The sequence below is a fragment of the Ovis aries genome, chromosome 9 (genome assembly GCF_016772045.2).
Source record: "Ovis aries strain OAR_USU_Benz2616 breed Rambouillet chromosome 9, ARS-UI_Ramb_v3.0, whole genome shotgun sequence".
NCBI lineage: Eukaryota > Metazoa > Chordata > Mammalia > Artiodactyla > Bovidae > Ovis > Ovis aries.
The window spans coordinates 40,130,898-40,149,176 of NC_056062.1; the positions used below are offsets into that span (position 1 = coordinate 40,130,898).

Below are 18,279 nucleotides of genomic sequence, written 5' to 3' on the forward strand. Positions count from 1 at the left end.
GAAAGAACACCAATTCCACGTCTGGCCTCCGATTTAGGACAAACCAGAGGGAGAATGCTCCCCACTCCACGTCTCCTCCATGCAGGTTCTACCAACAGATCTCTACCTGCTCACTGGCTATTTCCACTGGATGCCCTGGGTTTCACCTCTGATCATCTGGGATTATAAGCCTAACTACTCTGCCATCTCCTGAATGGGGGGGTACGGGGGAAGGCTCCATCTGAGCCACCATCCCCTGGGTTCTCACCCCTACCCCACACTCACCCCAAGATCTTACCCGAAAGGCACTTCCTCCCACTGGTCATCTCCACCACTACCCCTCTGAATAAGCACTCCCCCAAATTCTGGATGCAACCCAACCTATGCAGAGTGGGATGGTCCCCTCCCTCACTCTGGTCCCCAATTACACTAACACACAAGGGGATTCCTAATCAGACACATCAAGCAGGCAGCACCCTCTGAGACCACAAGCAATTAAAAAAACCCAACCCAAACAAAACAAAACAAAACATTAGGCCTTCTTGAAAATACACCTACTGCTTCAAGCCTGTCCCAGCTTATCCTCAACAATGAGCTGACTCTGCAGAAGTGTGCAACCCTGTCCACCCTCCCTGTGATGTCCCTTTCCCTTCCAGGACTAACTGCCCTCCCCTCTGTGCTCTTGAAGTTGACATCGACCCATGAAATCGGTAATGCGCAAATGAACGCAGTGCAGTCGTCAGTTGTGACCCACACTCTATCACAGGAGCGATGCTTTGCCATCTGAGACACCGGGTGATTCTCAGAGATGGTGTTAAACCCTTGGTGGAGTCAGGAAAAATAACGAGATTGTATCCTGACCACTTGTCTAGAACACTCATCAAAATGCACAATGAGACACTGAACCTGTAGATCTGCAGTGTCTCCCACTGTCCACGGCTTTCTTCTCTATCCACTGAAAAATGATTTTTAATTCTAGAATTTGCTTGGGATTGTCATGAGACATCAGTTTAGAGCTGGCCTGAATCTACTTTTCTTTCCTTTAATAAAAACAGGCCATTGGTCCCTCGAGTTTCCTTGTCACCTCTTCTAATTTGCAGGATTCCCCAGAGTATAAGTGCCCAGAAAATGTTAGCTGAGACTTCGGTTTTGAGAGTCCTGAAAAGCCTCAGCTGGTTCGTATTTTAGTCTTCCTTTCCCTACTCCCTGACCACACGCACACTTCATCCATCCAACAAGTATTTACTGCTCTGCGGCCCAAAGGACAGTGACCTTGCCAGGGGCTGATGTTAAATCTGTTCTGACCGCTGTCTCTGCTCCTTGCAGAGAACAACACCTGGACAGAGTAAACCACATTAACTTCACTGGACGATTCAAACACACACACACAACAATGTAAATATAAATGTTTTTGTGCCATCTAGATGGTAAAAATTGAATTGATGCTTTCAAACTATGGTGCTGGAGCAGACTCTTGAAGAGTCCCTTGGACAGCAAGGAGATCAAACCAGTCAATCCTAAACGAAATCAACCCTGAATATTTACTGTAAGGATTGATGCTGAAGCTCCTATACTTTGGCCACCAGATGCGAAGAGCTGACTCATTGGAAAAGACCCTGATGCTGGGAAAGATTAAGGGCAGGAGGAGAAGGGGGTGGCACAGGATGAGAATGCAGGTTAGATGGCATCACTGACTCAATGGACACGAGTTTAAGCAAGCTCCAGGAGGCAGTGAAGGACAGGGGAGCATGATGTGCTGTAATCCATGGGATCACAGAGTCGGACATGACTGAGCAAGTGAACGACAGAAGGTAAAACAAATCTAACGCACTCGCAGGTGGCACTAGTGGTAAAGAACCTGTCTGCCAATGCAGGAGACATGAGATGCAGGCTCAGTCCCTGGGTCAGGAAGATTCCCTGAAGGAGGGCATGCAACCCACTCCAGTATTCTTGCCTGGAGAATCTCATGGACAGAGGTCTGGCAGGTGGCAGTATACTGGGTTGCAAAGAGTCAGGCATGACTGAAGTGACTTAGCAGCAGTAGCAGCAGCATTCTGAAAACAAAACCAGACCACAGACTGGTTCTGAGTGAGGGACAGGAATGACCGGGGCAGGTCCAGCCAAGACCCCATGGGCATCATCCACTCAGCTGCCCCACCCCCATACTCCAAGTCTGTCCCTTTCCTCCCTGTCCTGCCCCAGTTCAAAAACCAAAGTGATAGTGAATGTCACCACATGCTCAGGTGTCCCCTAATTCAACTCTCACTGACTCATTTTGCCCTAACTCCCATACCCAACCCCTCCCTCAGCTCCACCTTCACCAAACAAGACTGGCCCCAACCCACCCCGGCTGAGGTCACCAGGAATAAAATTCACCAGGCACTCGGCTCACCACCCTGCACTCAGGTTCTACTGCATAAACTGTCGCAAACATTGGTCTCTTGGCTGTGTTCCAGGAAAAGCCAGCTAGTCTGCTGCCAAAGGTTCCAAGGAGTATGACCCAAGAAAATCTGACCAGCTGAAAAGGCTGAAGTCTCAAAGCTTTATGCCAGTTCCTGAGAAGCTAATGTTTGGGCAGAAAGTACAGGTATATTTAACAGGTGCTGTCCTGACAGGGTACACTATCTTCCCAGGAGTGGCTAAATGTCTATAATACCATCTTGGATAAAAGTCTTGCCCTAAATAGAGCATTTCAAATAAATAACTCAGGTAAAACAAATTCAGCTCAACAAATAATTCAGATCAGCAGAATAAGGTGCTTTCAGCTCTATAATCTAAGACACAAAGTTATCAAAATCACAGGATGGTCACTTTTTAAAAGGCTTTCACCATTTTCTCCACGTACTTGAATATTCATTCCTTTGACTAATAACTCTTGAAATCCCTGCTGTACAATGAACAGAGAGGCCACTTTGCTTACAGTCCAGTGGAAGAGTAAAACAAAAATAAAATAAAAGTTCATTTTGGTGAGTACCAATATTGGGGTATCTAGGGTGGGTTAACTCCAAGATGGCTCAGAGGTAAAGAATCTGCCTGCCAATGCAGGAGATGCAGGTTCAAACCCAGGGTTGAGAAGCTCCCCTAGAGAAGGAAATGGCTACCCACTCCAGTATTCTTGCCTGGGAAATTCTATGGACAGAGCAGACTGGTGGGCTCTAGTCCATTGGAAACACAGAGTCGGATATAACTTAGTGACTAAACAACAACAACAATATTAGGCTAAAAGAGTATATGGGACAATGTGGATGAAAACAATCACTTGGGAAGAACCATTCTCTTGAATTTTAAAGATAGAGCACTTTGAAGTACAATCTTCTTTATAAATGTTATTAATAGCATTGGGCTTCCCTTGTGGCTCAGCTAGTAAAGAATCCGCCAACAATGTGGGAGACCGAGGTTCAATCCCTGGGTTGGGAAGATCCCCTGGAGAAGGAAAAGGCTATCCACTCCTGTATTCTGGCCTGGAGAATTCCATGGACTGTATAGTCCATGGGGTCACCAAGAGTCAGACTCAACTTTCACTTTCACTTATAGTTTTTCTGTATTTTTTAATTAGGATTGTCAAACTTTAGTCCTAAGAAGGAAATCTCCATAACTCTTACAAAAGAATTTTAAAAGCCAAAACCAAAAACTAAAGGGAACAAAATTTTAGCAGTATTTCAGTATTTACATAATTTTAGCTTATCCATGAGTCACATTTAAGGCTAAAGTGAGGGAAAATCAAAATATTGCAGAACAAATAAATGCCTGCTTCTGCCCAAACTTTCCTCCTAATCAGAATGAATGAAACATGAATGCTTCCTACTGGCCTAAGTACTTGAATGTCGAAACTACCAGAAAGGACTTGCTCATTTTAAATAATTCTCCACATCTTAATAATTTTTATTTCTTTAACTCCAACACTTATAAACATCAAGAGGATTTTGCAATCTGTCTTATGGCCCATAACATAAACATTAAAAAAAAAAAATCCACGCATGTAACACATAATTCTGGAGCACCTTTTACATTCAAGGCAGAGTGGAAGAGACACAAAAAACACAGCTCACACCATCATCGCCCTTTTGATCTGTGAGAGGCAAGTAAGACTTTTCCCTGTAAACTTGTTCACACCATATTTACTGAGTGCCTACTATGCACAGACCATCATTTTAATCGGTGGAGATAAAAAGGAAATGGAACATGGTGTTTACCTACACCAAACCCTAGGAGTAATTCTCCCAGCCCCAGCAAGTACTCTTGACCAGGGTGAGTGAGCTTTGACCCACCTCCCATTTTTGTATGAACCAGGGCCTAAGAATGGTTTTGACTTTTTAAATCAGTTGAAAAGAAATCAAGAGAAAAATTTAATAACAAAAAAAAATGATAGCGACTGACTCGCACTGTTGTATAGCAGAAACCAACATGACACTATAAGTAGTTATCCTCCAATTTAAAAAATTAGAAAAAGAAAGAAAAAGATAGTTGTTTCCTGGGAGATCATGTGACCACCATGCTGACCTCTGATCAGAACAATCCTGGTAATCCATTCCCAACCAGCGGTGGTGAGACAGGCAGTATGGAGCCAAGGAGCCCTGTTCTATGTAAAAGAGAAAAAGCCCCCTTCTTCTGCCAAGTGTGAACAGGGAAGCAAGAAACCCCAAGGCCGCCAGCTGCCATCCTGAGTCCCAGAGGGGCCAACCTCAGGATGACAGACACCGACACTGAGAAGTCACGTGCTCTGAGGACTTCCTGAACCACTGAGCCTACCACATCTGGTGCGAGCACATCACAGCTCTTTTAATGAAATCAATTCCTAACTGTTTACGGGGGTCTGCATCTGGTGTCTGTTCCTAACACAGATCATAAAGTTCTTGCCTTTATGATCAAGCCAAGAACGAAAGACAACAGATGATCACAGTACAAAACTAAACATCCGTTCCGTTCAGGGTGGGTATCACCATCACCATGTACAACTGCAGTTGTTAAGAAACACTTACTATGCATCACTTTGCACAAGTGTAAGTATTATTCTCCATTTGAGAGATGAAGAAATATTTCAAGATGCTGAGAGAGGTTTGTTGACTTACTAAAGGTCAAAAATGAGTGGCAGAGCTAGTCCTCGGTTCCAGTGCAGTCTAATACTGTGTTGTCACACTTTTCTCATCTGCTAGAGGAACCTGTGGATCAATGAGGATGCTAAAACAGTCCCTGCAGAGGGCGCTACAGATGCTCATGCTGGGGGTGCAGGGGAGGAGGGTTGCAAAACCCACTGGGAAGATGATCAAGGGGAAGGTACAAGAACTGATGGGGTAGCTGCATCTTGACAGACACACAGGAGCCACACAGGGAAAGAGCAAGTGCGGGGCTGTCACAGAAGAAACAACAAGCACAAATGCAGAGACCTCAGAGAGTGACTAGACGTGGATGAATTAATGTAACTATAAAGAGAGCAGTTTAGGATTGGCTAGAGAGAGTGAAAGGGGCAAGATCATGAGAAGCCTGCTAGATGGTGCTAAGGAATCTAAACTACACCTTGAGGACCGGGAAGACTAGGCAAGGTTTTCAAATAAGCAACATGATCGAACTTGCACTTTATGAAGATGACAATGCCTGAAGGATGAAATAGGACCAGTTATGAGTCATCTAACTCATTACTCCTTAGAAGGAAAGTTATAACCAACCTAGATAGCATATTCAAAAGCAGAGACATTACTTTGCCGACTAAGGTCCATTTAGTCAAGGCTATGGTTTTTCCAGTGGTCATGTATGGATGTGAGAGTTGGACTGTGAAGAAAGCTGAGCACTGAAGAATTGATGCTTTTGAACTGTGGTGTTGGAGAAGACTCTTGAGAGTCCCTTGGACTGCAAGGAGATCCAACCAGTCCATTCTGAAGGAGATCAGCCCTGAGTGTTCTTTGGAAGGAATGATGCTGAAGCTGAAACTCCAGTACTTTGGCCACCTCATGGGAAGAGTTGACTCGCTGAAAAGACTCTGATGCTGGGAGGGATTAGGGGCAGGAGGAGAAGGGGATGACAGAGGATTAGATGGCTGGATGGCATCACTGACTCGATGGACATGAGTCTGGGTGAACTCTGGGCATTGGTGATGGAGAGGAAGGCCTGGCGTGCTCCGATTCATGGGGTCGCAATGAGTCGGACACGACTGAGCGACTGAACTGAACTGAAGTGACTGATGAGTCATCTAAGGGCTCCCCTAGTGGCTCAGAAGTACAGATACGCCTGTGATGTAAGAGGTCGCCTGCAATGCCGGAGACACGGGTTTGACCCCTGGGTTAGGAAGATCCCGTGGAGGAGGACATGGCAAACAACTCCAGTATTCTTGCCTGGAAAATCCCATAAGCAGAGGAGCCTGGCGGGCTACAGGCCATGGAGTCACAAAGAGCTGGGCATGACTGAGCAACTGAACAGCAACAGTAAAGCACTTAGGCTAAATCAAAGAGGCATATCACTTTGGGAAAAAATTATAAAAGTCATTGTAAGACAAATATATAGGAAATTGCACCACGTTTATGTACAGAAATACTCATTATTACATGTGTGTTCTTGTGCCAATTTGTGCAAACTCCGGGAGACAGTGAACGACAGGGAAGCTTGGCATGCAGCAGTCAGACATGACTTAGTGGCTACACACACACACACATTTGTCCCAAACTGTTCTATAAATTCAATACAATCCCAGTCAAAATCCTGAAATATTCTTTATGAAACTTAACTTGATGTGCAGATTCTAAAAAGACACAGGCAAAGAAAGGTCCCCAAACAGTGAGGACAATGATGAAAATGGACAGAAGGACCTGCCTAATTCCACATACCAGGAACAAAACAGTCATAGGTAACTATACACAATAGGTGATACAGATTAGTGTATAAAGAAGACACTTCAACTAATGGTGCAGGACATTTTCATTATTCATTCTTTAAAAATATCAGATCCCTACCCAACAATATATACAATAAAAAGCACACCCCATAGTTTAGACATCTAAATGTAAAAGGCAAAATTCAGTAGTTTATAGAAAAAAAGAAAATGTTTTATGATCTCTGATAGAAGAGATGTCCTAAATAAAGCACAAACCATAAAGAAGAAAATAGAAAAATGCTAAAAAAAAAATCTAAAAATTCTATTCAACAAATTAGACTACAGAAAATGACAACGAATAATCATAGACTGGGAGAAGCCCTTTATCATACAATCAAAAGGTTCAAGACAAAGAAATTCTACAAATCAAAAATTTAAATTATAGGAAATTTAAAAATCTAGACAAATAGGTTATATATATATGTATATATATTTTTAAAAGTTCACAGAAAAGGAAACTCGAATAGCTATTCTCACTAGTAACCTCACTGATGATGAGAAAAATGCAAGTTTAAGACACAAACACTACTTCACATCCACTAAACTTACTAAACTTGCAATATTAAAGGTTACCAAGTGTTGGTAATGTGGTTGCTGCACACAGGTAGCTGTTTTCATGGTGGGTGGGAGTGTAAAGTGATACAAGCACTTTGAGGTTGGGAAAAAAAAGGTGATACTTGGTAAAGTTTAATATGTGTATTTGCTATGACCCAACAATTCCAATCCTAACTTATGCTCTAGAAAAGGACTTAGACATTTATACAAGGCAATAGACAACTCCAAGAGTGTTCAGGGGAGCAGTGTTTGAAATAACAAAATGACAACAAACAAAATGGTCCTGGACTCCAGGAGGGCTAAAGAAAAAGCACATTCATATAGTGAAGAACTTTATACATGAAAACAGAGAGCCAGTTTGGTAGAGTCTTAAGCAAATAGTGTCGAATAGTTGGCAAGTATGCTGCTGCTGCTGCTGCTAAGTCGCTTCAGTCGTGTCCAACTCTGTGTGAACCCATAGACAGCAGCCCACCAGGCTCCCCCATCCCTGGGATTCTCCAGGCAAGAACACTGGAGTGGGTTGCCATTTCCTTCTCCAAGGCATGAAAGTGAAAAGTGAAAGTGAAGTCGCTCAGTCGTGTCCAACTCTTCACGACCCCATGGGCTGCAGCCCACCAGGCTTCTCCATCCATGGGATTTTCCAGGCAAAAGTACTATTCATAAAACTTTTGACATGCGCTAAACAAATGCATGGGCTTCCCTGGTGGCTCAGTGGTAAAAGCATCTGCCTGCAAAGCAGAAGATGTGGGTTCAATCCCTGGGTTGGGAAGATCTCCTGGAGGAGCAAATTGAACCCGCTTCCATATTCTTGTCTGGAAAATCCCATGGACAGAGAAGCCTGGTGGGCTACAGTCCATGGGGTCACAAAACAATTGGAAACGACTTAGCAACTAAACAACAGCAACAACAAACAAATGTATATGTATGTACATACATACATATAATATTTCTATACATAGGGATACAGATATACTTCCTAAGCAATTTTCATACATATAAAATTTAATAATATATTTTACACAAATGGATATATAGTATACAATATGCAACATAATATTATATTGTTATACATGACTATTATACTATATATATCATACATGCAGCATAACATTATGTTATACAATATATTACTATCTTATTATATGGTAGTCACTCAGTCTTGCCTGACTCTGCAATCCCAAGGACTGCAGCCCACCAGGCTCCTCTGTCCATGGGATTTTCCAGGCAAGGATACTGAAGTGGGTTGCCATTTCCTTCTCCAGGGGATCTTTCCAACCCAGCGATTGAACCCGGGTCTCCTGCATTGCAGGCAGATTCTTTACTGACTAAGCCACGAGGAAAGCTATATATTATATAATATACATTATAAAGAAATGTATGACAATGATTATCACAAAATGTTTAAGATTGGTTGTAAAGGGATAACACAGGAGAGGAGAAACCAAGAATTTGGTAATATTTTGCTTTCTCATCTGTATGGTGGCTACATGGTAAGTCACTGCATTATTTATATCTATTTAAACATCTTAACAGAGAAGGCAATTGCACCCCACTCCAGTACTCTTGCCTGGAAAATCCCATGCATGGAGGAGCCTGGTAGCTGCAGTCCATGGGGTCGCTAAGAGTCAGACACAACTGAGCGACTTCATTTTCACTTTTCACTTTCATGCATTGGAGAAGGAAATGGCAACCCACTCTAGTATTCTTGCCTGGAGAATCCCAGGGATGGGGGAGCCTGGCGGGCTGCCGTCTATGGGGTCGCACAGAGTCAGACACAACTGAAGCAACTTGGCAGCAGCAGCAGCAGCAAACATCTTAATATATAATATTACAAATAGATACAGTTTTAAAGAGCAACACATAGAAATATTTATATTCTAAAAGAGAGGTGGCTCTCCATCAAAAAGCAAAACGCATGAGATAATTTGTAAATATAAAATTCAGTAAGTGACAAGCATCTTATTCAAATTGATTTGACTCAAAAAATGGAAAAGTTAAATGCAGGTATTCTTTCAATAAACACAACACAGATTTTTATTTTCATGTAAGGGAAAAAAAATTAACTTCTAAGTAAAATTTACCTGTGAACCTAGACCAAACAGACTTTCCAGTAGACCAATTCAGGAAAACTGAATTAAAACCAGAGTGTGAAAGACAGTGTGTGAAACTGTACAATAGCAATATAATAAACAAGAACCAAAGTGAGAGAGGGGAGAGAACGAAACAGCACTGAGTCTGTACTAGGTCGTGACAGCAAAGGCTGTCAAACCTAGGCAAGACATGAGAAATAACAGTCATATAGTACTGGTGATGGAACAAAATTATTTTTTCCAGTCATATTTTCTCACTCAAAATTAAGACTGATGCTTGCTGGCTCCCATGCAGAATGAGTCACGAGGTTAAATCGGTAGGAACACACGCAGGAAAGAAAGGCTGGCATCTTTCCAAGCACAGCAACAGTCGTTTCCACTCCACACTAACTAAACACCCCCCCCCTCCACCTCAGCCCCCATCCGCGTTAGAGGATGGAGAGCATCCACGGCAGATAAGGACAGCCACACTACAGCCAGATCCACCAGGCGAGACACCTGGATTTCCAAGGGGGCCAGAGACCAGCCCCAAGCCTTCAGAAGATCTTGTATAAGTATCTTTTCTAAAGACTTACTCACCAAGTAGCCTCAACATTTCCTCTGAGTCTAAAGGAACTTATGGTTCCCAGGGAAAAGGATGGGGAGAAGGGATAGTTAGGGAGTTTGGGATGGACATGTGCACACTGCTGTATTTAAAATGGATAACCAACAAGGACCTCCTGTATAGCAAATGGAACTCTGCTCAGTGTTATGTGGAGGCCTGGAGGGGAGCGGAGCATGAGGGAAAAAGGATAGCTGTGTATGCGTGGCTGAATCCTTTCCTGTTCACCTGAAAACGACCACAGTATTGTTTGTTAATCAGCTATGTGTGCATGCTAAGTCACTTCAGTTGTGTCCAACCCTATGCAACACTATGGACTGCGGCCCGCCAGGCTCCAATGGCTGTGGGGTTCTCCAAGCAAGAATACTGGAGTGGGTCGCCATGCCCTCCTCCAGGGGATCTTCCTGACCCAGGAATCAAACCCGCATCTCTTACGTCTACCTGCACTGCCAGGCGGGTTCTTAATCATTATCGCCACCTGGGAAGCCCCAGTTGATTATACTCCAACACAAAATTTTTAAAAATTATTTTTTACAACAAATTTCCTTTGATTATAATAGGTTATTTACAGTAAATTTGTCCTCAGGCGTCATCAACCTCGTCAGAACTAAATTAGACTCAGTGATCTGCCCTTAAAAGATATCTACATCAGCCAAAGGTAACCAAGACACACCCTTGAAAAGCAAATGTTAAATGCAGACCAAATGCCTGAAGCACTCTCATTAAAAAACAATAATGACTGAGGCGGAAATACTACCTTGGCTCCTAGCGCCAGCAGAAGAAATGGCTAAAGCAATGGACTTCAGAACAAGGGCCCCTACAGTGGCACGTTGACATGAAGAGAAGGAAGAAAGGAACATCCTAATCTCTGGTCCTCTACAGAAACGGCCAGATCTGCAGGACTAAACACCAGACACGTGTCCACCGAGATTTATATTCAGAGCTGCACAGATGCTGGAGCAGTGGATACTGGAGCACAGGAGCCAACCTGAGCACCACCCCCCCTCCCAACAGATGGCTGAGGCTTTCCCAGGGATCTGGGTAAACTGTAGATGGGTTCTCTGTACATACAGAATATATTAAAGGGAGGCTAATTTTAAAATGTTCTGTTTACCTTAGGACAGAATGAAATCAAACCACGCAAGGGATGCAGAAACACCCCCAGACACGAACTAACTTGTGTATTTTCAGGATGTTAAAGTAGTATGCTGGAGTAACATCAAAAGACTGAAATAGATCTGAGCTCTAGTAAGAGAAAACAGTGCAGATCCAGAAGGGATCTGAGGGTAAATCCTAAACTTGAAGGCTGATGTGCACCCAAGAGGCAGCCAAAAATGTGTCAAGGGGTACTCAGAACCCACTATGAACATGCCCTCTAGGACATCTACTTGACTCAAACAGATACTACCCTGTATCACAAAAATTCATTTCTCAAATTATTAAAAAATTTTCAAGCATGCAATAGCCTGCTTAGTTCTACAGCTTTATATATTCTCCAAAGTTTCACATGCACGTTTACCATTACAGGTACTTTGATGAAAAATCTGAGCAACAGAAGGCATACAGAATTGATTTTAGGGCTGTCACAACCCTGAATAATTCTTTCCATTTGAGACCAGGTTTAGAAATTTTGAGTGACCTGCTACAAAGTTCTTAAATGGCTATGAATCCAGGTCATCAGATTTTCCCAAACTACAATGTTTTTCTGGAGGGGAAAAAAAGGGGGGGGGGAGCAGATATTCTACTGGGACCAAAGAATTTAGAGGTTAAATTTCCAATAGTAACTAAAAACAGAGTGGAAAGCTCACGTGATTCTTAATCCAAGCTACTCTGTTGCCAATCAGCTGAAAATGAGAATCTCTCATTGTCTAGTAATCTCTTTGAGACACATGATTTTACAGTAAAGCTAAAGTATAGATCTCTCCTTTTACTTCCGAATATGTTTGGTCTTTTTAAAACTGTGTGCAAAGGACTTCCCTGGCGGCCCAGGGGTTAAGACTTCACGTTCCAGTAGAGGTTTGATCCCTGGTCAGGGAGATAACATCCCACATGGCCTTGTGGCCAAAAAACTAAAACATTAAAAAAAAGAAAGAAAGAAAAGAAACAATATTGTAACAAATTCAATAAAGACTTTAAAAAAAAGGTAACTATGTTTAAAAATAATAATAATAAAATGTGTTCAGGAATTCGCTCCCCATACTTTTTAGCACTTGGTTCCATACAATCTGGGCTGCCCTGGTGACTTAGACAGTAAAGAATCTGCCTGCCAACATAGGAGCCGAGGGTTTGATCCCTGGGTTGGGAAGATCCCCTGGACAAGGGAATGACTTGCCCACTCCAGTGTTCTTGCCTGGAGAATTCCAGGGACAGAGGAGACCCACCATGGGGTCTCAGAGTCAGACCCAACTGGGCGACTAACACTCATTTTTCATACAATCTGGCCAGCTGAAAATGCTGTTCAATTGAACATAAAACAGCACAGTTCCTCTAATGGAAGAATTATGGCCTTCCTATCTTTTCATTCTAGACTGACTCACAAAGGATTAAGTAACTGGCACAAAATGATTAAAGGAAAGGAATTTCACCAAGGCCTCCTCATTCAATGGAGTGAGAGGGCAGCAATATATCGTGTCTGTTGATTACTAAGCAGTCCAAGATATATTGAAAGTAATAAGGAAGAAAAAAATCCTAAATGATTAACACGCATCAAAATCAAACATCTGCAAATGTATAATTTTATAGATAGGGCATCAATGCATTTAATTCTAAATATAATCAGCCTAAATCAATAAGACTGCTAGGGACTGACTATTACTACTAACTTTCAAAACCTGCTGTTAGAGACTGTGACAGAATTAAATAGCAGTGGCTGAGCATTTTTAATTAGTTGTCCATTAATGATTCTGAGTATGTACAGGGCTCGTTAAATTTAAAAAACAAGTAGATGTTATATCTGAAACTTAAAATTGAAAGAGGAAAAAGTGTTCTGCAGTGACACCTACTGCTGAAGTGTGGCACAACACTATTAGACAAAGGAAACAGATGTTTACATCCCCTAGCAGTTGGAAGCTACAGGGAAAGACTGAATGACACTGCAAAGGGAAAATCTAAACAGAAACATTATATATACCAGGGTCTGTAACTACAAAATAAGTCTAAAAGCACATCATGATCCCTGCTGACCAAAGATCTACAAATCAATAAATCTGAAAGAGGTTTCCCTTGGCCCCAGTTGGTCAAGCAAGTCAGTTTTTTCTGTGTGAGTTAAGATACTTCCCAGGAGGTGCAGTGGTAAGTAATCCGCCTGCAATGCAGGAGGCTCGGGGAATCATGGGTTTGATCCCTTGTTCAGGAAGATCCCTGGAGTACGAAATGGCAACCCATTCCAGTATTCTTGCCTGGACAATTCCATGGACAGAGGAACCTGCCAGGCCACAGTCTATAGGGTCGCAAAGAGTCAGACATGACTGAGCACAAACACACACATACACACACACACACACACACACACACACACACACACACACAGGTAGTATGTTCAATGTACTCATGTTTCTTTCATATTTTAAAGAATAAAACTGGAAAAGGCAAACGAGCTCTGCAAAAAGCTTTATCAGTTTTCAATTTAAGTTGAAGCCTTAAATAAAAAGCACACATCTGCTTTAAAAATCTAACTTTTACATAAACCTCCAAGTTTCAGTTTCAAAACATCACTTTTGAAAAAAATGACCACCAAGATCAACAAAAGGCCAGATAATCACATTTTCCCTAAAATGCATGTTTCCAAGGACTGCGTCTTCTTCCACTCTACTTTCACACACAAATGTCAGAAATAATCATGTTTAATGCGACTAGTGTCATCATCTCCTTCAGAATATCAATGCAAAACTCAAGAAACATTAGCTGAGCCCATGTACTTCTTCTCAAACTAAGATTTTCAAATGTGCTGTTTCAAACACAATTTTAGTCAAAAGAAAAGTTAACTGGTGATATGATAGGAAGCATATTTTTCTTTTAAAATTTCCCATAAAACCTTACAAACTAGAGAACCTAAAATCCAGGAGATGGTGAGGGGCAGTGAGGCCTGGCGTGCTGCAGTCCATGGGGTCACAAACAGTCAGACACAACTTAACCAAAGCACAACAAAAATCCAGTACAATGGTCAAATGAATAAGAGAAAACCTGGTTTTAGTCTTGGATCATCCAATAATCAGTTGGGTTTCCAAGAAGTATATAACCTTTAAGGAGTCAGACAATCTTCCCAGGCCTCCTGGTAAGGTCGCAGCCAAGATTCCAGTTTCTGTGATTTCCCCAGCACGTGGTATTGACTTGGGCATCAATGTGTACACATCAATGACAGATAGATACAGCAACCAAATAGAAGTGGCTCCATCTTTCCGGTATTCTATGCTATAAGGAAGCAATACAAATAGGATCACATGTTCACACTGCAGTGCAACTGCTTACAACAGAGAGAAACCTCCTTTCATCTCCTGTGCCTTCCACGTGGCACACAGTCAGAACTCATCACTGACTGACAAAAAAAAATAGCTACGGAAAAAGAATGCTCCTTATGTAACAAGCGAGACTCCAACGTCAACCCTCCGTCTGTGGAGATTTTTCTGGTAATACAGGTATCTCTCTCATTTCTACATTCTCTTTTATACACTATGTCTGTTTCACAACAATTATAGGATCAATGTGTAAAATACTTAAAAGAATGTAGATCCTCAAATAGAATGGAATTTGCTCTAAAATGTTGGAATATCAAAGTTGGAATGTGTTCATTTTGGTCCTAACATTTCCTAAATGTAGCACCTACCTGTTAAAACTGATTCAGACCTTGAACCACTGGGGATGGGGATACAATCAACACACACTGTCGATGCTAATTCTCACTGACAGGGCATTTATAAAACAACTGCTTCAGATATAGTCAAACCTCTCTACCCAGAACTGCAAAAGGCAAAGTGGAACAAAAATGATGTGCTTTGCTTGTAAATGGCTACAAAAACTTTTGAAAACAACATTAAAGTGTCCTTCATCAGCTTTCTCTACTTGGAGCTGAAGCTGCATGAGTTCTCATTTAGATATTTTTAAAAGTGTAGGCAGAGCCCTCCTTCGTCTACCCTTCTGCCTGTTTAAGTCAACTGACTGGCATTTAAGGTCAAGTGACAAAGGAATACAAAGTTTACTTATGTCAAAGGTGAATTAATATGTTTTCTGTGGAATTCAAACTGTATCTCTTTTCTCTACAATACAAAATATTAGTTCTCAGAGTGTAAATTTATTCAATGATTTCAACTGTACTATTTTCATCATTTAAATTTAACTATTTAAATTCATTCACTCATCAAATAATTTTTTATTGAGCATCTATTAATGGCAAGACTCAAAGAGTTGGGAAAAGGAATCAACCAGAGGGAATGAGTGAGACAGGAAGGCAATACACATGAAAATAGATAATTTCAGATGGTGGCAAGTGCTATTTAAAAAACAGCTCTTTAAAGGATGACTATAGTCTTCTGATTTACTTTTTTGATACAAGTAAATACATTCCTTGCAGACCTCAGGAAACAAAGAATCTAGAATTATTTTAAACGGGAAAGTTTATAGCTCTGATTCAATACACATGTGGATTGCAGTTTTAATATCCCAAATATGAGTCAAAGGAAGTATAAAAGAAATGAGAACCACTGAAATATGAGATGAAACAGATTTACAACATCTGTTCTCTCTCTTTACTGGATAAGCACAGGATGAGAAAGGTGAATATCTTTTTTTTTTTTTTAAGAGAAGACAAAGGGAAAAAAATAGAGAAGCTTGCCCAGTATTTATGGTATTCTGTTATATTTAAAGGCAACTACAACGCACGGTAAGAAAGCTACATAAAGGCAAAAATATTTAAAATAATCTTCAAGAACATTCAAATCACTCCCCTCTCCCCCGTCCCGCACACACATCCCAGCAGCCTTATTCTCCTTTGAGCTGCACTTAAAAGCTGCTGGTTTGGCACGAACTTATTTTCTGACTTTGGCTCATTTCCAAACTCTCCAAAATATGCACAGCCAAGGTAAACTGTTTCTCTTACGCCTATCGTCAATTCCACAGCGAGCCAAGAAGGAGTGGATCGACACAACCTCCATCTCGGCTGCGCACTGCAGGTGAGGGAGCGGCCGGGAAGGGGCTCCCCGCTTGGCCCGGCCCCCCTCCAGCCCACCCACCAGGCCCACCGAGCACGGCCTCCGCCCCGCGCCCGGAGGAGGATGGAGGAGGCGCTCGGCGGTATCTGGGGAGGTGGACCCGCAGAGCCCACGCCCCCCCCACAACGGAGCCCCATCCTCCGGGCCACCCGGACCCCGGCTCCGGAGCGCCTCTGACCTCTCCGGGCCCCGGGGCTGCTGCTGCCGCCGCTGGTGCAGCCGGTCGGACTGCCAGAGCTGCTGCTGCTGCTGTTGCCGCCGCCGCCCTTGGCATTCTTGCGCGGGGCCATCGCGCGCACCGCTGGAGCAGGCAAGGGTGGGGGGCTCCCTCCGGGCGTGGGGAGCGCGGGCGCTGCAGCGGGTGAGGGCCGCGGCTCCTGAAGCTGCACGGGTGTCTCGGCACCGCCCGCAGCGCCTCCGAGGACTTTTCGCCCGGCGCGCGCTCGGCCCTCGCCTGCTCCGAGCTGGCGACTGCCCTCCCGGGGCGAGAGCGCGCCGCTCACCCGCCCTGAGACCACGCCCCCGTCCGGCGAGCCCCACCCTCCCCGCCCACAGAAGGCTGAGTGACGGGGTATACAGCCAGTCACAAGGGCCTCTATGAGGGGGCGGAAGCGAGCCGCGTTTCCCCGCCCCGCTGCAGGCTTAGGGCTGCTCTGGCGCGACGCTGCGGCCTGTGAGAGCCAGCAGCTTTCGACTTTCCAGTCTGTTCTGGTCCTTTGGAACGTGGCAGACGTGGAAAGCAAGAGGACTCTCGCGAGCTTTGGCGGACCCTGTACAATGGGGATGGGGCGGGGCGGGCGACACGTGTGCAGCGTCTGGATTAGAGCTCACCCTCTCTTGGCTTTTCACCGGGAATTTTGTTCGTGTCCCACTTCCCTGTGCACGCAGAGAGCCAAGTGAGGCAACGTCCCTTCTTGCGAAAAAACTATTTGTCAGTATTAATATTACGACATTTCTGAAATGGTGATGTTAGAACTAACTAAATGCTTAAGCCGTACGTAGTTGGTTTTTAAAGCAGGACGTCACTCCTTTTGTGCCATCAGCGTTTTCAGAAGATCTTAGTTAAGGGGTGCAAATGTAAAGCAAAAAGTTCATTTCTTTGCCCTCTATCTGAAATCTCTCTGCAGCGCTGACGTCTTCATTCCTCTCCCTTGATGTCCCCACCGTGGGTGCCCCCATGCAGGGGCAGGTAGTCTGGGCCTTCAGCTGCTCTGACCACACGTGGTCTTAAGAATATCTGGGTCCCTGGACGAGCCAGATAGGAGCTTGAGATCAGGCACATGGTCTGTCATCATCTTTGTGTCGCCAGTCGCCAACACAAGGCCTGATGCAACAGACAAGCCAGACCTGTTCGGTGATTTGATACATATCTGATAACTTCTTAACACTCTCCCCCAATTCTTGACCATGTTTCAGAGCACTTAAGAGGGCCAAGGAACCAGACCACGGTTGCAGAGTGGCACCTGCTTTTATCCCTCTTCTCCAGTTCTGCCTCTGTGCACTGTCGGGTCCTTGGCCTTACCGGCCTCTTCTGGATTCACAGAAGCCCGAGGGAGGGTGGCACTGCATAATGAGAAGGCCTCTCTCTCCTTTTTGTGAAATGATGTTAGATAGTTATCAAGACAGAGCAGGGCAGCAGAGCTCACAGGGTTTGTACTGAAGCAGCTTGTTCAGTTTTTATCTCATGGCGTCTCCTTCTGCCTTCACCCGCCCTTTTTCTCATCCAAATCCCTTAACCATTATTTCATTGGGTGGAGGAGGGTGGAGAGCTGAACTAAGAGACAAATCTAAGTTAAAGAGCTTAATATAAAATTATAATGAGAAATGAGCTGAGCAGACAATGCTCAAGATACTTGAACTCTTAAATTCTGACGAAAATCGTTGTGGTGTCTGTTTCTTGAGTGTGAGTTAAATCAGGCCCAGAGAGGTTAAATTAAGTAGGTAACAGAGCTAGTAAGTGATGAGCAGGGATGCGATATGGTTCCATCT

General features: G+C 43.5%; 1 protein-coding gene across 9 annotated transcripts in view; it reads right to left on the reverse strand.

Moving 5' to 3' along the window:
- Nucleotides 1-16,763, reverse strand: part of ASPH (aspartate beta-hydroxylase) — a 187,563-nt gene extending 170,800 nt beyond the window's left edge. For all 9 annotated transcript variants that reach the window (XM_060393701.1, XM_042254243.1, XM_042254241.1 and 6 more), the window contains exon 1: nucleotides 16,469-16,763. In XM_060393701.1, the coding sequence (XP_060249684.1) occupies nucleotides 16,469-16,580 (112 nt within the window). In that variant the 5' untranslated portion in view covers nucleotides 16,581-16,763. The remainder of the gene's footprint in view (nucleotides 1-16,468) is intronic.
- Between the last annotated feature and the right edge of the window lie 1,516 nt (nucleotides 16,764-18,279).